The sequence below is a fragment of the Populus trichocarpa genome, chromosome 8 (genome assembly GCF_000002775.5).
Source record: "Populus trichocarpa isolate Nisqually-1 chromosome 8, P.trichocarpa_v4.1, whole genome shotgun sequence".
Lineage (NCBI taxonomy): Eukaryota > Viridiplantae > Streptophyta > Magnoliopsida > Malpighiales > Salicaceae > Populus > Populus trichocarpa.
The window spans coordinates 7171237-7191685 of NC_037292.2; the positions used below are offsets into that span (position 1 = coordinate 7171237).

At 36.0% G+C, this 20449-nt stretch overlaps 2 protein-coding genes across 4 annotated transcripts; both read left to right on the top strand.

The window, feature by feature from the left end:
- Positions 1-782: 782 nt before the first annotated feature.
- Positions 783-10445, top strand: LOC7483911 (DNA-directed RNA polymerase 1B, mitochondrial). Of its 2 annotated transcripts, XR_008059950.1 has the most exons (20): positions 783-1876; positions 3290-3523; positions 3607-3740; positions 3845-3911; positions 4023-4081; positions 4398-4515; positions 4699-4812; positions 5032-5163; positions 5246-5662; positions 5927-5977; positions 6214-6284; positions 6721-6805; positions 7036-7188; positions 7256-7330; positions 8306-8395; positions 8523-8570; positions 8773-8887; positions 8982-9085; positions 9677-9976; positions 10093-10445. XR_008059950.1 is itself a non-coding variant. In XM_002311382.4 (19 exons), the coding sequence occupies exons 1-19, from the start codon at positions 1088-1090 to the stop codon at positions 9785-9787; spliced, it is 2967 nt and encodes a 988-aa protein (XP_002311418.2). In that variant the 5' UTR covers positions 783-1087; the 3' UTR covers positions 9788-10445. The 2 variants fall into 2 exon arrangements, 1 of the variants encoding a protein (XP_002311418.2); XM_002311382.4 differs by having other exon boundaries at positions 9677-10445.
- Positions 10446-14620: 4175 nt separating this feature from the next.
- Positions 14621-19446, top strand: LOC7483912 (putative U-box domain-containing protein 42). Of its 2 annotated transcripts, none has more exons than XM_024606569.2 (4): positions 14621-14880; positions 15458-16624; positions 17230-17539; positions 17812-19446. In XM_024606569.2, the coding sequence occupies exons 1-4, from the start codon at positions 14875-14877 to the stop codon at positions 19404-19406; spliced, it is 3078 nt and encodes a 1025-aa protein (XP_024462337.1). In that variant the 5' UTR covers positions 14621-14874; the 3' UTR covers positions 19407-19446. The 2 variants fall into 2 exon arrangements, with proteins under 2 accessions (XP_024462337.1, XP_024462338.1); XM_024606570.2 differs by lacking the exon at positions 14621-14880 and adding an exon at positions 14924-15128.
- Positions 19447-20449: the final 1003 nt, after the last annotated feature.

The following is a 20449-nucleotide window of genomic DNA, read 5'->3' on the forward strand; positions in this document are numbered from 1 at the left end:
ATAATACTTTAAAAAATGTTATAATCTATCTTTATTTACTTGTGTATTTATTTTTTTCTTTTATTAGTAATATCAATTTTTTTTAGTATTTAATTAATATTAATTAAATTAAATTATGTTGAAATTATTCTAACGTAATCTGTTGAACTTGGTCATTCCTAAAATAACTTAGGTGACAGTGGATGACCATTAAAACAGGTCTAAAGATGAAATAAAAAAAATAAATTAAAAAAAAAAGAACTGAAATGAAAAAAATAAAATAAAATAAGGAAAGGAGCTTGAAAGTGAAGCTCCCAAACAGAAGGACAGTTTTTTTATTTTTTTTAGAAAGGTAAATCCTTTTAATTTCATGACAAATTGCAATTCCGGGTAATTATCAATTCTCGGATTTTTTTTTCATTTACTAGATGTGATCTTTTTCTCTTAAAATTGCTTTACTGGATCAGATTAATTCACCCATTGCCCCATTAATTTTTTTTACCTGGAATTCTAATAATTATTAATTTACGATTAACTAAATAAATGTAGGTCAAATAAAGTTTTGACTAGCTAGCTAAAGTCAGGACCCAGGAAAATTAAAAGAACATTAGTTTTTAAAACTTAAAAATAATAAATGTAATTTGCAAACCGAATTCTTTTGGGGATTGCCCGGAGCAATTGGGTGAACCCAAATACCAAATTACCATAGCTTTTCCCAAATTAAGCATGGTCCATGGCTCCGTAAGTCACTAAACGGGTCAGGCCTTAAAACCCATGGATCCATGCAAAGAGATTGAAGAAGACCTCCCCTCGTAGGTTTTAAGGAGGGTTTAAAGGCGGCAGTAAAGCTTCCCTCACCATTCCCACCTCCACCTTTCTCGATATTTCACATTTACAAAGATTTTGATTCTTTCACCATCTCCGTTTCATCATTCTCTCTCCGTCTCCCCCCCCTCTCTAATTCATATTCTCCCTCACTTCTCTTCAATTTTTTTTCTATGCCCTCCATTATTTTCATTGCTATTTCCCTTCTTGACTCCAATTTAAAGCCCTGTCCTTTTAGATTATAACAATAAATCATTGGTTCATAGTTATTGTTTTCTACATCATGTGGAGAACCTTAGCCAAATGTTCTCCTTCTAAACAGCTGAAATTTCCCTCGAATTCTAGTAACTTCTTTAAAGACTCCACCTTTATAGAAAATATCAGATCCCCAGATGCCAAAAAATGCCTAAATTCAGCATTTTCTTTCCTATGTTCTCGTCAGATTGGTGTTTTTCCTCAAAATGACAAATTGTGCAATTCTAGTTTTGGTGATTTAACAAAACCTTTTGATCTCTCCCCTTTTTTCTTCAAGGGGTATGCAACAGCAGCGGCTGCAGATGTGATTCCTTCAAATGACGAATCAGACCTTTCCGGGTCTGATGATTTTCAAGGACTAATGGAGCAAGTTAACAAGCATTTCCAGAAAATGGAACCACAGTTTAGGCCTCAAGAGAAGAAAATGGTGGCAGGTATGGGGATTGGAAAGTATGCTATTCTCAAAAGGAGGCAAATAAAGATGGAGACAGAAGCGTGGGAACAGGCGGCGCAAGAGTATCAAGAGATGTTAGAGGACATGTGCGAGCAGAAACTGGCACCTAATTTGCCTTATGTAAAGTCTTTGTTTCTTGGTTGGTTCGAGCCTTTGAGGGATGCAATTGTTGCAGAGCAAGAATTGTGTAAGCGGAACTTGAGGGTATCTCATAGAGCCCATTTTAGTGACTTGCCCGCAGATATGATGGCAGTGATTACTATGCATAAGTTGATGGGGTTGTTGATGACTGGAAATGGGGGGAGTGCCAGTATCAGGGTGGTTCAAGCCGCATCCGTTGTTGGCGAAGCCATTGAGCACGAGGTGAATGACTCAGAATATTAAATTTTTGGTTTTTAGTGTTTTGTTCTTGAAGTTTAGTTGGATTTGATTAAATATTTAGGATCAAACTACTGTTTTTTTTTTTTTTTATCTGTTTCTATTTTAAGTTGGAAATGTAAGGCAAAGAGAACACACAGGTATAGGGCTGTAGGAATGTCAGGTTGAAACTCATTAGAAGAATTCGCTTTGCTTGGTTCATATAGTAATTTGGCCCCTTAGTTGAATTCAATGAGATAACTTATCCTCTATTCTCCCATCCCTTCAATACCTCCAGTTGTGTCTTTGGAGCTTTCTTAAATGTTTCCCGCTAACTGTAGGATACTGTGCTTCTATTTTGATATTCTAATACCTTTTCATGTTTCTTCATAACATTAATTTATCCTTTAGATAGCAAATTTTAGTTGATTCAATTTTTCAAATCTCAAGCACTTTTGGTGTTTAGTAATCGTCTGATGGGAAACTTGCATGGCGCTTTTTGGTTGTTGTTGTTGTGATGATCAATACAGTTTTGTTTGTCTTGTTCATATGGTATGCGAATAGTTTGTGTAGGATGCTGGAATTTCTTATTACTTGTCAAGTTGATTTCTTGTTTGTGCTTAAATAAATCTAGATTTATTTTCTATATATAAAAAAATATTTAGATTTAAAGCAGAAAATCAATCTTAGTGGTGTCGAACTCTAAGGTGCCAGATGTCATATATTTGGGAATTTGTTGAACTTCAGTCAATCATCGTCAACAGAATACAAAGACTACTTTCAAAGATCCTTTTTTTTTCTTTGACAAGTGATAACAAAAAGCTAACATGATAAAGGATGGGGTGTTTCCCTTTTCTGGAAGGATCGTACAGTAGATGCACCAGAAAATATTTTCTTAGAAAAACGAAATGTAGGAACAGCAAAAATCAAGCCCTGTGAATCAGGGATCAGTCAAAACCAAGAGTCATCATTGGTGACCATACACATGAGTTGAGGTCCAAAACATGACTTACATTGCTTTTGAAGCTCTTGTTGAATGAATGATTGATTTCACATAGTTTGCCTGTCAATCTTATGTTAAAGCATACGATTCTTTGGAAGACTGTATACTTCTCAGCATTCTTACTGTTTTGCTGCTTAAAAATGGTTGACAACCAATGGAGGTAGGACCTTTCATGATTAGCATCTCCCCATGAATTTCCTATATTCTTGTTGTGATATATCTTAATAAAAAATGCAATTATGTTTTTAGTTTAGAAATGTGAAAATTGCAATTTCTTCTTTTTTCTCCTAGCAAAGCAAATAGCTGCTTGTTTGGAGCCATAATTAATGAATTTGTAATTATTACTAAGCAAATAGCTGTTGTATTTCTTGGCTTTTATTGAGAGCTTGTACGCAATAATCTCTTATGTGGATCAGGGTAGGATACACAAGTTTTTGGAGAAGACTAAGAAGAGGAAGAATGTGGAAGCCAAGATATCTGAAGGTGAGTCTGATGCTGCTATTGAGGAAGGAGAGAAACTAAGCAAGGAACAGGAGAAGCTGAGGAAAAAAGTAACCACACTGATTAAAAAACAAAAGGTTCAGCAAGTAAGACGAATTGTGAAGGGTCATGATGATTCAAGGCCTTGGGGTCAGGAAGAACATGTTAAGGTTTGTGATATCTCTTGCTGTAAATGTAGTCACATAGAAGTGCCATTTTTCTCTGCATTTCCTCTAATGCTTATCTATCCCAGGTTGGCTCTCGCTTGATTCAATTAATGATAGAAACTGCCTATATACAACCTCCAATTGATCAAATAGGAGATGGTCCGCCTGATATTCGCCCTGCATTTGTGCATACCCTTAAAACCATCACAAAAGATACACAGTGAGAAATTGAAATCTCTGTTTATTTAATGACTCCCCCCCCCCCTCTCTCACACACACACTCATATCACCATCTAAAATTTTTTTTGGCTTACATTTGGATAGGAAAAGTAGTAGGAGATATGGTGTCATTGAGTGCGACCCACTTGTTCGCAAAGGCCTTGAGAAATCTGTAAGTAACTCTTTTTTACACTGTTTTGGCTCTGGTATATCTTTGGATATATTTAAAGATTATATCTTCCTTAAGGTATTAGGATGATACTAATTCTTATCATCCGAACAGGCTAGGCACATGGTCATCCCTTATATGCCAATGTTGGTGCCTCCTCTAAACTGGACAGGGTATGGATTTCAATTCTCTATATTTTGACATTTTTCTTTTTGTTTATACCAATCCTTGTACAATGTTTCAAGTTAAACTAGTTTAATAGAACAGTTGGTTCTAAGCAGTGATATATTCTCCATGTAAGAATTGTTACTAAAAAGAAGTTGGTTTATTTCAGTTGTTCTTAGTAACATATTGTATGTCAAGCTTACTGCTTTACAAAATAAAATGACCAGACCATCTTAATCAATTCTTCTTTAAGACAGCTGGCTAGACATTAATATCAGTGGTGTACTGGTTTCTTTCCTCCTAACTTTTGCTATATTTCAACAGGTATGACCAAGGTGCACACTTGTTTTTACCCTCCTATGTTATGCGAATCCATGGATCAAAACAACAACGCGATGCAGTTAAAAGGGCTTCAAGGAATCAATTAGAGCCTGTTTTTAAGGTAAGGTTTGAAATCAATGCTTAAGTTGATTCTATCTATTTTCCACTGACAAATATGTCACTAAAATTGATACATTTACTTGACGAATGGTGAATACTTGTGACTGACTTCAAACTTGCACCCAAACCTGTCTTCATTTATTTGTTTGTTGCAATAATTTTGTATGCTTTTTTGGTGAGTCAGGCCCTGGATACTCTTGGAAATACCAAATGGAGAATAAATAAAAGGGTCCTTGTGGTAGTTGATAGAATATGGGCTAGTGGAGGCCATCTTGCTGGCTTGGTTGACCGTGAAGATGTGAGTTATTTAATGACCAGAGTTTTTTTTCCTTCTTTGTTTGTTTATTTTTCATTTATAATGAAAGAAATTCTTTCTGTTCTTTTGCTCCATTGTCTTTTGAGTAACTGTCCTAATTAGCATTGCCTGTGCTGGTCCTTGATCTTTCCCTCCTTTCTTTTTGTTGAAATCTCTTTTCCCCTTCAAACTCTTTTGTATTTACTTATAAAAACTTAATAGGCTCCTCTGCCCGAGGAGCCACAAACAGAAGATGAAGCTGAAATTCGGAAATGGACGTGGAAAGTTAGAAGTGTGAAAAAGGAGAATAGTGAGCGACATTCCCAGCGTTGTGATATTGAACTAAAACTTGCGGTAAGAAGCTCCATTGTTTTCTGAAAATAAAATTGTTTGCATGTCTGTAGATGACTTGTTAAATTGTTATAACTTGGAGCAGGTAGCTAGAAAGATGAAGGACGAGGAAGGCTTTTACTATCCACACAACCTTGATTTTCGCGGTCGTGCTTACCCTATGCACCCATATTTGAATCATCTTGGCTCTGATGTGTGTCGGGGAATCCTAGAGTTTGCAGAGGGACGACCTCTTGGGAAGTCTGGTTTACGGTGGCTGAAGATACATTTAGCAAATCTGTATGCTGGTGGTGTAGACAAGTTATCCTATGATGGTCGAATATCATTTACTGAGAATCATCTGGATGATATCTTTGATTCTGCTGACCAACCTCTTGAAGGACGAAGGTGGTGGTTGGGTGCAGAGGATCCTTTTCAATGCTTGGCAGCATGCATTAATCTATCAGAAGCTTTGAGAAGCCCTTCTCCAGAGACTGCTACTTCACATACACCTGTTCACCAGGTACCTTTTCTTTCGGTAGTTACAACTTTGAGTTCTGTGAAAAAATAAAGTTGAAGCCTGCTTATGATGAGTTGTGATGAACTCTGGAGCAGATTTGTTGGCTAATGTTTGTTGTTTTGTCTTAGAAGAAGTTGAGAGGTGTTATATATAACCTTTTCTTTCTTCGTACATTACTTTTCATGTTGAATTTACAGTACAGGGATGTACATTGATCAAGAATTGATTCTTATGTTTCTTTTTTGTTTTTGTTTTTACTTTTCCAAGGATGGTTCGTGCAATGGCTTGCAGCACTATGCTGCTCTAGGAAGGGACAAGGTAAAAAAATTCTGTTCAAGTTGACTTAAGAAAATTGCTGTATCTCTAAATCTTAAATTTGGAAACTTGGAACTTGTTAAATTTTGCATCAAGGTTCATAATTTTTTTTTGCGCAACTTAAGTGTTTTTGAAGTCACAATTATGACTAAGGATCTTTAAGAGTGCATGGTGTGAGTTTGTTGTACTTCACTTAAGTTTTATATTAAGCAATATAACTGAATTGAATTTTTCATTAGTTGGGAGCTGCTGCAGTAAATCTGGTCGGGGGAGAAAAACCTGCTGATGTTTACTCAGGAATTGCGACCAGGTAGGGTCTCTCTCTCACTGTACCTCTGTAGAAATTGAGTTAGTTTGAAGGTGATTAGGGGCAGCCAACTACAACATGACGACTATTCTTTACAATTGGTTGGGAATTAGGTGAACCTTTTTCTTAAATTTGGATTAACTTATACCCATATCTACAGGGAGTAGGCAGACTGATTAGTCTGAAAAAAACAGGGTAATAAAATGGTAAATTTTGGAATACCCGAATCTGGTTATGATGGCAACTTGTATCTATGATTTTTAAATTACATGTTGGTACAAAATATAGCATGAATTATTGAATTTTCATCATATGTATTGCTTCTGGAACAATTGCCAACAACTCATGTTCAATTGTTACACTAAAAACACATATAATTACCTAGTGTCATTTTTGTTAGAACATCTAACGTCTAATTCTATTGCTGTTTTTGATGTAGAGTTCTTGATATCATGCAAAGAGATGCAGAAAAAGATCCTGCAATTAATCCGAATTCAGTGCATGCTAAGCTTTTAGTCAATCAGGTTTCTGCCTTCTCATGTTTATTAATGGTGCTGAATATGCATGGGATTATTCAATTAACATTATTTGAATCGTTAAAATTACGAATGATTTCTTATTTCAACAATATACACCGACACAATTAGGTTTTAGGATCAGTGGACTCATTTTGTCACCAAACAAACCTGGGCATACTTGTACATGACCTCCTATATTATGTTGCTAACAGCTCTCCTTTAACATTGAATCCCAGGTGGACCGGAAGTTGGTGAAGCAGACGGTGATGACATCAGTGTATGGGGTCACTTATATTGGTGCCCGTGACCAAATCAAAAGGAGGTTAAAAGAGCGTTGTATCATTGCAGATGATCCACAGCTGTATTCTGCAGCCTGCTATGCAGCAAAAGTAAGTGCTGTGTGTTTGTGTGTGCCTGTAAAGGAGGATTGTGCTAATTATTTCACCACATGAACAGACCACCTTGATGGCTTTGGAAGAGATGTTTGAAGGTGCAAGAGGGATTATGGCTTGGCTTGGAGAATGTGCAAAGGTGTGTTTCATTTGCTTTGCATGGCAGGATAGTTTTTGCCCTGTCATTTGATACGTCCCACATATGGGACTGCTCAAGTGAGAATCTTGATAAGACACTTCTTTTTGGTCATGTCCTTTTCACTTGTATCCCCAAAAATCCTGACCTGGTAATTTTATTTAATGCTTTGGTAAGGTTTGCCCCCCTTAGGTTTTCTGCTTAAGTTATAGTATTAGTGAGCTTTGTTGGATTTAGATAGTCGAAGTATCTTCATTAATCATCTTTTGATGATATGGAAAGTCTTTGATTCCTTATAATCCATCTGTTGTAAGAGAGCTTTAAATTGGTGTTAATGCGGTCAATGTGGGAATAAGCTTATTCAGCTCAGCTGTGCCCTTAGTTCCAGACTTCAAGACTTGTTAAAGCTGGTTACCGAATCCTGTTTTCAATCCCACTTGCTAAGGTTGTCTTATTGAAGGGATTCGAGATAAAATCATTTCTAACCATATCACCTCAAGTCATTTTTGTACCTCTCATTTGGTAGTTTCCCTTTAGCCTTCAGTATCCAGTTCCAACTACCAAGTGTCATATATGACTTCTTTGCCAGATCATTTCCATTTTCAGATCATATTTTGTAATGGTATGATCATATAAATCACTAAGGATATTGGGATACAAGAATGTAGTTGAATTGTTTCTTGCGGACCTTGTTTCTGATGGTTAAAGGGTGGGATAGGTTAATTTGACAATCTTTTCAACAATAAATGTAAACCGAAGAGAATAGAGGAATGGTGTTTTGTAACTTCGTTACTTTCCCAAAGGATAATGTTCTATCTAACATGCATACTATACCATTAGCACTCAAGCTTAATACATTTTCAGTAACTTTGAGTTTTCAGTTAAATATAGCAGTTCCCAACCATCAACACTTTGTACTGCTTGTGAATATTCTGCTGCGTTCTGGAATTTCTGACTGCTGAATTGGAATATAAACAGGTGATAGCTTCAGAAAATCAGCCTGTTCGGTGGACCACTCCACTCGGACTTCCTGTTGTACAGCCTTATCGACAGTTGGGAAGGCATCTTGTAATGATCTAGGAAATTAATATTATTTTGAAATTGTCCGATTTATAGTTCTCAATTATATAATGAAAGTAGAAAACCACCTTTTATTTGGATAGGCAACTAAGATGCTTTCTTGATTTGTATGTAGATTAAGACTTCCCTTCAGGTGCTGACATTAAAAAGAGAAACAGACAAGGTAGTTTAATGGATCTTTTTCCTATTTTTTCTTTTCTAACAAGCTTCAAAAACTGTGAATCATGCCTTTCTTCTACTCAATCCTTGAAAAAAAAAAAAAAATACAAATACAAAACAAGAGATTGAAAATTTATGGGTAAGGGGCAAAGAACAGCTTCATGTTGAACTCAGCGAATGATCCCACAATTTTGTGCTTGTTATAGGTCATGGTTAAGCGGCAAAGAACAGCTTTTCCTCCAAATTTTGTCCACTCCCTTGATGGTTCTCACATGATGATGACTGCTGTTGCCTGCAAAGAGGCAGGGTTGAACTTTGCAGGTCTGTGCTGGCCTAGTAGTTCTCTCACTCCCTCTTGACTCCTGGTAATTTTTCTCGGGAAATCTTATTATTTCATTCTGATGTCCACCTACAGGGGTCCATGATTCATACTGGACACATGCATGCGATGTTGATGAAATGAACAGGATACTCAGAGAAAAGTTTGTTGAACTCTATGAGGCGCCAATACTGGAGAATGTAAAGTATCTTTAACTATATGCTCATCAAACCTTATATAAGCACTGCTCCTAGAGAAGAATTGTTTTCCTGGTTTTAAAATGGGTCAAGCTTGTGCTTTGCTAGTTCACACTGCCACTGTTTGTTTTCTTTTGAAATGACTGAAAAAGCATTAGTAGATGGCAACGATCCATAGCTGGTAAATTGTTCTATAAACAGTTCAGTTTAGATCTTTATCTATAAACCACATGCCCACATGTCACAATGGAGGTCATTGGGTGAGAGCAGACCTTTCTTTCATTTGGTTACTTAGGTTAGCTTTCTAACATGAACTGAAGCACATTACAATTTAAACCTGCTGTGACTTTCATGTGCTTTAATGAAATAGTTCTCTGTAGCTTGAGAATTCTATTGGTAAGCAATAAAATGGGAGGAAAAAGGGCCACATAAAAAATTATGCTCTCTTCACAGCAAGCTATTATGCATTGTTGATTACATTTGGAAATAACATATGCAATGGCTGTTTTGAATTTTTTTTTTCAAACTGAGAATCTTACATGTTGATTTATGTTAATAACTACCAGATTTATTGGTTTGTGTTTGTGCTTGCAGTTGTTGGAAAGCTTCCAAAGTTCATTCCCCAACTTGAAATTTCCTCCCTTACCAGAGCGAGGAGTCTTTGATCTAAAAGATGTCCTGCGATCAACCTATTTCTTCAACTAGTCTGAACCGGACCCTAAACTTGTGAGTTTCCTTCGTAATATGTACTCTATACCTCTGACATTTGGTCCCAAGGTGATGGCAGTTGTACTCGCTGATCACTGGGTTTAGATTGTGACAAGAGAACCCTAAACCACATTGAGCAGAAAAGGTTGAGAAGAAAAGAAGCACGAGGCATACCCCCCACCATAGGTACCTTTTAACATGTCTAAACACAAGAACTGATTAATTATTAGGAGGAGATATCTCTGACACCATCCTTCTGCATACCTTAAATGTGGCATCTTCTGGATCTGCATTGTGAAAAGATTCAGAAATAACATATGCAATGGCTTGAAGGATCGACACTATGTTAATAAGCAAGCTACTTTGTCATGGCTCGGTGCAAAATGGAATCGAAGCTTTTTGGAAGAATGGATTATTATGTTGATGAAGCCATTGAAACAGACTGATGATGATGAAAGCTTCGGATTTGCATACCGTGGTTCCTTGGTGGATGACGATCATGTCTCCTTCGTGGCATTTTGCCACCTTTGTACCAATTTTTCTATAGGATCTTTAATTTGATTCGTGGACTGGCTTTTGTATTGTTCTTGCTACGAGTTAAAGCAAGATGCTAATATATATGGCAAAATAATATAGGTTGATGTTTTTTTCCCAAGGCCCGGGATTTACTTGCTCTTTCTGTAACAGGTAGTTTACTGTTATTTTCTTTTGTTGTCGTTGAGTCAGAGATTTGAATTGGAAATGATAAAGAAGGCAGGTCTGTTCAAAGAAACACACAAAATAAGATTTGGGTCTATTTGGCCTTGCAGTGCTCAAAGGTAATGCTTTTTTTTATCTTTAAATCATTACGAGGGAAAAAAATGTTTTTCCCATGATCAACTTTTATCTGTCTTTCTTTCTCAAAAATAAAATAAAATAAAAGAATAAATAAAAACTGTTATTACGAGACAATGACTGCCTTCTTTTCCTTGGTAAACACATATATTGTTAAAAGTTCGATCAATTGCCGCAAAATTGATTGCAAGCACAGCAGGACCAATCTATTATCTTTTTAATTAAGCATTTTGAGTTTTAAGGTTTCAGATGTACTGTAGCATATATCAAAAGTCGTACGACCTGCCATCATCATCACCTTCGTCCTTAAATATAATTAATCCAGAATGTGATGTGCTGAGAACAAAAAAATGCAATGACATTCAGGGGACTGCAAATACTCCTGAAGACATGGTTTCTTAAAAGACCGATGAACTCGTCACAAGATGGATGACCGTATTGCACTCTACTCCATGTGTAGCTCAAACCAGTACAGCAAAACATTACAGAACACCACAGTCGGGAAAAGATCTGGATTTGTACATAAGCAGTACCCAGGCAACTTTGCATCTTTTACCGCTTCCACAGTTGAGTTCTTCAAGCAGATGATGAGAAGACCATTTTCTAAGCTGAATATCAAAACAAATAAAATCATGCATGTGGAGAGGGATTTCTTCTGAATGGGGCACAGGCATCACTATATACGGCCACCAAACTTGAGAACACAGCAAGGAAAATCATGACGACAGACATGACCTTATCCTTCTTTGTTGCTACTAAAGGTGGATCCATGAAAGATTATAAGTTGAATCAAAAATTGAACAATATGATAGATAGACCCAAGTTGGAAGTAATTTCTCATTTTTTACTGCAATCAAAGTGCATTGGAACTTCGAAACTGATACCAATTTGGGATACATAGCAGGCAACATAGAATCAGAACCACCAACCAAGATAATGCGTTTACATGCTCGGAGAAAAAGGAATAAAAGATTTAATGCACCACAGCACCAGTGTCCCATCTTAAAGGTTTTAAGGCCCTTGTATCCGATATTTTCAAGCACTAAAATGCAAAATGTATCCCTCTTTTGATCTGAACTATATACCTGCATGATTAGAACTTCAAGCTAGAGAGTTAAGTTACTCACCTTAAAGCAATGGCAGCAAACTGTCAATTCTAAAAATATCTACTTGTCAAGCACCTGGCCTTGGAGAGTAGCCAGAAGTGCCCAGATAAGCCTGGTCACTCCCTATCCCAGGGGAAACTGGCATTCTTTGTTGACCAATTTTCATTGAGAGAACCAGTAAACAGATGTCACTAATGTTCCCAAATCAAATCCACAGGCAAGCAATTTAGAGGATACGAAGATCAGCCAACTCACCATTGAAATGACAGATAAATGCTGTAACAAGAATGGGAACCACAGTGAACAGGCTTCAAAATGAAGAAATACGAGTAATATCAGGAAGCAACCAAGGCATGTTATAAACTAGAATTTTTTTCACATGTTTAGTGGATTTTTTCACAAAATTGACTTGAGACAGATGGAAAAAAAAAAAAAAAAACTCTTGATTTCTTTAATAATAGTAATAATAATAAGTATAGAACACTATTTAGAATACAGAGTAAATAAACTCAACTTAAACCTATTCCCAGGTCAATATTTTTCTTATTTCCCACATTTAAATTTTTGGTATTTTGAAAATATTATATTTATTCACAGGTTATTAATATTATTTTTTTTTGGATGAGATGAAGATAAATATATATTTTATTGAATTAATAATCAAAGGAACATATTTGAATCATAATCAAACCAGAATTATATATATATATTAATGTTATTAAACTCGAACTAACTTAACCTGAGTTTTATATTGAATAGAGTGAGACTTTATCATAACAAATTTAATTGATTTGATATGTCAACTCATGAAAATATCAAATTAGATATAATTTAATTTTTTATTTTTTTAAACAATATTTTTTTAAATTGACCAATTTACTACTAGAAAATTAGTAAGTATAAATAGATACATTAATAGAATTTTATCAGTATATTATGATGACTTTTTCCAATTAAATATATTTTTGTTATGAAAATATTCTCTTAATATATACTAATAAAATTATAGTTAAAAAAAACCAAAAATTATGATAATCATGTAAACTTGGAGGACCCAGTATTGTTAAGCATCGCAAAAAACTCCACTTTTCCGGCCTTACTATACCCCAAAAACACATTTAACGAGGTTCGAACAAAAACTCAAGATATGAGGGACTTCCTAAAACTGGTCATGAGCTAAGATGTTAAAAAGGATTTTTTTTAATAAAATTTTCACAGTACACATAAAAATTTCATAGAATAATACTATTTTAAAAATTTCAATAAAATAATATAGTTTGATCATGTTGCCTTCTTAAAACATGACGTAATCAAACTCTAATTTTCTGTCTCAATTGGTCGACTGGTTGGATATAATTATATTAACTGGTCGACCGTTTCATATAAAAACAATAATTTTATGAAGTTTTTTTTCAATGTTTTATGAGTCAAAATATACATCTTTGTCCAACTTGTAAACTTAAAAATAAACTCCAATTAAAATCTTAAAAAATTATTATTCACATAATAATGAGTGATTTTAAGTAGTCAGATGCGAGTCTCCTATAACTAAACGAGAATCTGCCCAAAACAGATTATGTAGATGGATTAGCAGATGTATTTATGGACCAGTAAGACAGATCTAGGTCCAAGAGGATGTCTAATTGCACCTGACTAGAATAACAACTCAAAAGGACCATAACTTTTGATTCGACCGTTGAATTACATTTAAATTTTTACAGGTGTTTTTTGGATACCGTTTTCCCCGTAATAGCCACTATGTAGCTACGCAGACTATTGGATTTTTAAATATAAAAAATCTCGCCGAGCCCTCTAGTTTTGGTATTTTTGAGATTTTTCTTGCTAGTTTCAAAATCAATCAACCAATTTCTTTAATAATTACAAACTAGTTGATCAATTGAGCGATAAATAACACAATTTAACTATATAACGCTTTAAAAACACGATACTTACTAAATATTACTATTTTACCAGAATATTTTGCTCATGTCAATTCACCTGTATTTTTAATTTTGAGTGCTAAATTACCAATTTATCCTGTTAAAAAAAGGATTGCTGCCAATAATTGTTGGAAATCACGAACACTCATAAATAATGGCTTCTAAAACAGGGGCCTTAATATGTTTTTTTTATTTATATCCTCCTCGTAGTCGTCATGCAAAAGTTAATGCAGCTTGAAAAAATAAAAATAATTAAATTATCATAAAAAAACTAATAAAAAGAACTGAGTTACAAAAAAATGTAAAAGCATAAGGGTTCAATATTGGATTTTTTAATTTGAAAGGATTAATTAATTATTCCATAAAAAACGTAAAGATCAAATAACAATAATAATTTACTCTAAATGGGGCTTGCAAGCCTCTAACCCAATCGTCAGCATCTGGGAAGGTAAGAAAGATAGTGTACATCACATTCCTGCAGATAAATCCAGTGCCTGCTGCCCATGACGTACTGGAAGAGGAGTGAATTAATCTAGACCATTTTGCTTTTGACTTGGCTCATAAAATAAAACCAAGTAGACTAATCTAACCACTAAATATCTTTTACACATTTTACAAGGTACTGAAAGTCAAACAAGTTAAATCCAGGCACCTGTAGAAAGTCTTAATTTCTTGGGCCATTTCTTCTCCAAACATCAGGTCAGTGCAGTAGAGACGCCTGCTTGACTAAGAAAGAGCATATTAGTGTTCCAACAAATACGTACAATTTGTCAAATACGTACAATTGAAGCTTCCATCTTGAAAGGTGGCTGATGAAAAATCAGATAGTAACCTTAAACCAAACCATGCAATTTGTCAAATCCCATGTCCCACTCCCATTACAGCCATGCTGACTGAGTCTTCTTTTAATTCCTATGCCTTGTATATATCAAGCACCAATATAGAAAAGATAGTCACTCTCACAAATACGTTGGAGTCCGTAGAGTTCGCCAACAAATTATAGTTTTCTGGGAAAGGAAATCTCTTGCTGGGAAGATTATTGAAAATTGCGTAATTAAGCTATCAGAGACTTGTTCAATGGCAAAATATAAACTTATCGGATGCCTTCTCCAACAAGACTAAGTGACTACTTCTCCAGGTTCTGTAGAGATCATCGATCGAGTCCACACAGCGGGAAGGCATCAGAAGTAGCGGCTCCGGTTGGATGTCGGTATGTGTTTGTCAATGCCATCTTGCTTCTATCTAGTATTAACAGTTTGAGTAAGCCTCAAAAGTTAGAAACTGAACTGGCCTTTAAATAAACTTCCATGTACATACTTCTGCGTTTGATTTGGTGTGCAGGATTAGAGTTAGGTGGCAAGAGTTCAAGATATTTAGGTACAAAAACTCCATTTTCAAACAAAAGAGGGAGTAGCCTGCCAAATCCATTCATTCCTCTTGAAGTCAAAAGAGTTACTAGTCAGTTATCAAATTCAGCCTCTTTTTTTTTTTTTTTTACTGGAACTCCAATCTGTTGACCTAAAGCTTCTGCTGCTTATATTTGTTTTTGAACCACTTCCATGTACATAGAAGTGGTTTTGTTTTTTTCCCCCTATTTTGGGGGGCAAGTTTAAAACTATATTACCTGGCTAGGAATATTCTCTAAATCCAGTTTCCTGTTTATTGACCTTTTCTTGAATTGAGTTCCCAAGCTCTTAATTGAGGTTTTATGCCGCTAATCAAACTTGAGAAAAACATCTTGTGTGAGAGGCTTGCTAATCTTGTCGTTTTTTGTTTTGTTTCTCCAGCCCAGCAAAAATTCAACTTCATCTGCTAGTATTGCCAAACACTTGCTGACATTAATTTCGGAGATCATTGAATCTATTACATGGGTGGAAATAGAAAAGGAAAACTTGGCTGAAATTGGATGCTACCTTTACCGAATTTGCCCAGTCATAATGGAGTTGCAGAAAGCTGAGTACACCACGAATAATGCAACAGAAATCCTTCAATCCCTATCCAGAAGCATCACCGAGGCCAAGGATCTTGTAAACAAATGCCAAAGAGGCACCATCTCAAATTCTGAATCTGAACTGAAAAGCAACATGTCACATCTGGAAAGGGTGATAAAAGAGATGGGCGCATGCTTGACCTTGATACCTTCATCAACATTTCAAGGCCAAGAATACGCAGAAGTTTCAGTTCAAGCTCTTTCAAATGAAATGTTGAGTGCTCACTTTGAAGTTGGCCAAAGCCAAGGATTGCAGACCAAAGAGCTGGATCCACACAAGAATTTCTCAGAGGAGGGACGAAACGAAGAATCTGTAACAATAGAATCAGATCTCTACCGTGCCAGTGTTGAAGAGTCCACAGATAATTCTCGGGAACTAAATGATCCAGACTTTGTAGAATTCCTGAAACCCACAAGTCTCTGCAGGCCAAGGAAACACATCAGCAGTAGCAGCTCATCAACATCATTGGCAAGGATGACTGATCATATGGAGCCTTTGTATCAAACTTTCTACTGTCCATTAACGAAGCAGATCATGGATGATCCAGTGACCTTACAAAGTGGAGTGACATATGATAGGAAAGCAATTACCGAGTGGTTGGAAGAGTCCGATAACTCGCAGGGAATTTTCTGCCCAACCACAGGGCAGAAGTTGCTGAGCAGAGTTCTAAAAACAAATGTAGCTCTCAAGACCACAATAGAGGAATGGAAAGAAAGAAACGAGGTAGCAAGGATAAATATTTCACGTTCAGCTTTATTTGTGTCTGCTTCACCGAGTATGGTGCTTGAAGCAATAAGGGATTTGCAAGACATCTGCAAAAGGAAACAGTATAATAAGATACAAGTTCACAATGCTGGAATACTTCCATTGCTTTGTAAGCTTCTGAAGTACAAAGATAGAGATGTTAGATATGCAGCACTGGAGTTATTACAAGAGTTGACAAAAGAGGATGATGATTCCAAGGTTGTGCTCTTCTTTCCTAAAATGTTTACATGATATCATAAGTAAAAGAAAAGGTAGAGTACATGTGTGTTTGCGTGCATGTGTCATGATTTTAGAATGTCATCCAGAGGAAATTTGAAGTCACAAGTAAATTTCTGTCTCAATGGTCTAAAACTAGGCAATGCGGAGAGAAGATTTGCTTTCAATTGGTTAAACCAATGTCTACCAGTATTATCATCAGGAGCAAAAACTGTTCAATTTTCAAAAAGACACCCATATTCTTCATCTTATTTCACAAAAAGTTTATATCACCAGCCAACACACAATCAACCAAGCCATTTGCTTGCCGGGGAGGCTTTTATGTGAATCGGTGCATTTGCCTCCAAGGAAGCTCACCTGCAATTGCTTAGCAATTAGACGACCATAATTGACCAAAACATGGCTGAAACTTCTGTTATATGTAACATGCATCTTTTTGAAGAAGCCTCAACAATTCAAATTGTTCTCTATGGGTCTGAATATGAACCCTAACATGAGGATACACATTTATCTAGAAAATAAGCCATTGAAATCCATGAATACTATTTCCAGGAATTGTAACTCAACTCTGGTGATTTTCTGTGCAGATAATGATATCTGAAATGGTGGACATGCCAACAGTAATCAAGATGATGTCAAGTGGTCACCAGCCCATAAGGCATGCAGCATTACTACTACTACTTGAGCTATCAAGGTCCGAATCATTGCAGGAGAAAATTGGGTCAGTTCCTGGAGGAATTCTGATGCTGATCAGAATAAAATACAATCAGCCTGATGATGCCTTCTCTTCAGAAAAAGCAGATGAAATCTTAAAGAATCTAGAGAGTTCTCCAGAAAATATCAAGAAGATGGCAGAAAATGGACTCTTGGAACCCCTTCTAAAGCATCTCACTGAAGGTAACTCCCGAAACCTCTCAGAGTCTACCAAAAGCATAGCCGGACGTCTTGTGGAAAAAAAAATAAAAAAATTGATGCATTAGCAAGCATGTTGAATGGCAAAGTTTTTCTTTCTTTTAATTAAAATGGTTCGAACTAGTCACTCTAATTGTGGATAATTAGTTTAAGAGAATTGGTTTTTCTGGACAGCTTAAATAATGAAAAAGAATTTCCTTGTGTGCAAATAAATATTATATGCCTCAACAACGTTAATGGAAATTCAAAATAAACAGGTTCCGAGGAAATGCAGACAGAAATGGCAGAATACCTTGGGGAAATTTCACTTGGAAATGACAGAGACACTTATGTGGCTGAGAGGGCTTCTCCACCTCTTATCAAAATGGTGCATGGTGGAAACACTCTGACCAGAACAGCAGCATTCAAAGCTCTAGCAAAAATCGCATCCTGCCATCCTAATGCCAAAATACTTGCAAAATCTGGAATCATTCAAATTATGGTTGAAGAGATGTTCACTCGAAGAATCTACGGTGAACCAATAAACTCAAAAAGTGAAGCCGCTGCAATGCTAGCAAATATACTTGAGGCTGGGCTTGACCTTGAGAACCTCCAAGTAAATTCTCACGGCCACAGATTAGCTTCAGACTATGTTCTGTATAACTTCATTGAGATGATCAAGCATTCCACTCCTGATGACCTCAACATCAATCTCATTAGAATTCTTTTGTGCCTGGCGAAGTCTCCCAGATCAATGAGCACCATTGTCTCCATGGTCAAAGAGAGTGAAGCAAGCTACACCCTGGTTGAACTCCTCAATAACCCCCATGAAGAACTTGGGATCGCAGCAATCAAGCTTCTTATCGTGCTCATACCTTACATGGGACACATTATAGTAGAGAGACTATGCAAAACTGCGGGTCAACCCGAGAACTTAATCCTTGGCAGAAATGAAACAACCCGAATCACACAGAAGCAGGCAGTTTCATCAACATTTCTTGCTAAACTCCCCCACCAGAGCCTGACACTAAATCTCGCTCTTCTCAGAAAGAATACAGTCCCTGCAATCTTACAACAAATCAATCAAATCCAAGGAACCTGTATAAGAACAGGCAGGTATGTAATTCCTTACTTAGAAGGACTAGTAAGCATTCTGGTCAGATTCACGACCACACTTTACGAACCTCAAATGCTGTTTCTAGCAAGAGACTACAACTTCACCTCAGTATTCACAGAACTGCTCATGAAAACATCAAGTGATGAAGTTCAGAGGTTATCAGCAATTGGATTGGAGAATCTCTCGTTGGAATCCATAAATTTATCAAAACCACCACAAATAAAGAAAACCAAGTTCTTGAAACTCTTCTACCCGCCGAAATTCCTGTCTTCCATTTCATCAAAAAAGAGACAACTACCTTTGTGCCCGGTCCATAGAGGGGCTTGTTCCTCGCAAAACACATTCTGTTTAGTTGACGCAAAAGCAGTGGAGAGATTGCTGGCATGTTTGGACCATGAAAATGTTGAGGTTGTTGAAGCTGCTTTGTCAGCAGTATGTACTTTATTAGATGACGAAGTTGATGTTGAGATGAGTGTTGGCATGTTGTGTGAAGTGAATGCCATCCAACTTGTTCTGAATGCTGTGAAAGAACACAAGGGAGAAGGTTTATGGAAAAAATCCTTCTGGTTAATTGATAGATTCTTGGTAAAAGGAGGGAGTAGGTGTGCTTCAGATATATCACAGGACAGGTTGTTACCTGCCACTCTGGTCAATGCTTTTCACCATGGGGATATTGATACAAGGCAGATGGCTGAGCGGATCTTGAGGCATTTGAATAAGATGCCTAATTTCCCTACTTCCCACTATACTATGTAGAATCCTAGTGCAATATACTGCTGCTTTTGAACGCAAACAAGTTCTGGTTTCAAGTGTAATCTCATAGTGATAAAGGCATGTCAAGCATCGGAGTGTTATCATGTGCACTGTAATAATCCAAATTCTGGGTTCATGACCGTCAAAGTAAGAGCGGTGTCGCAAAGACACCTCACCTACACTAAATCTCAGAATGAATATATAAAAAAAACAAGTTATTTAAAAATACATAGCATTTCATAATCTTCTAAAATATTATATTATTCAAAACTAATGAAAACTAATGATAGTTTAAAATTTCTTATCAATAATTAAAAAAATAATAATTCATAATAATCATTACATTATCAAAATCCAAACTTAATTAAAATAAAATAATAACTTGATATATATACATACTAAGCATATACATATACATAATATTAAACATGCTATCATAAAGCAGTGAAATAGAAATTTTTGTATAGTTTCATGTCGTTTAAAAAAGGAGAGCTGGGACTTGCTTTATATTGACAAAAAAGCAAGTGTATATAGATATTGGCTTCGATGCCACGAAACTTCTAAAAGATCTTGGTGGTTTCTCAAGTGCTTTTGGAGAAATTCAAAGGTCTGATCTTGAAATGCCTTTTCCGTAATGACATAGAACAATTCTTCGAAATGGTTTCATAGTTTTGAATTTTGTTCACAAAGTTGCAGAAAGATGTTGACGGGGATGTTTGAAACGTCCGGTTCAACGAGCTAGATTGGACATGAACAGATGTTTGAAACATCCTGTACAAGCGCATACTGGATTTTGTTCTATGTAAAAAGAGCATTGCCTTCTGAGAAGCCACCACGAAAATTTTGCAGAGTGCATGGTAGCGATTGATTCAAGATTCACACCTACTTGTCGATCGTGTCGTTAAACAATACTGCATAGATTGTTGCTCACTGTAAAATAAAAATCATTTTGTTTTAAAATAAAAGAATATAAGGTGTACCGTAGCTTTTTACAAGAGAATTAAAAATCTATATATTTTGATTATACAATTAGGACTTAATTTATT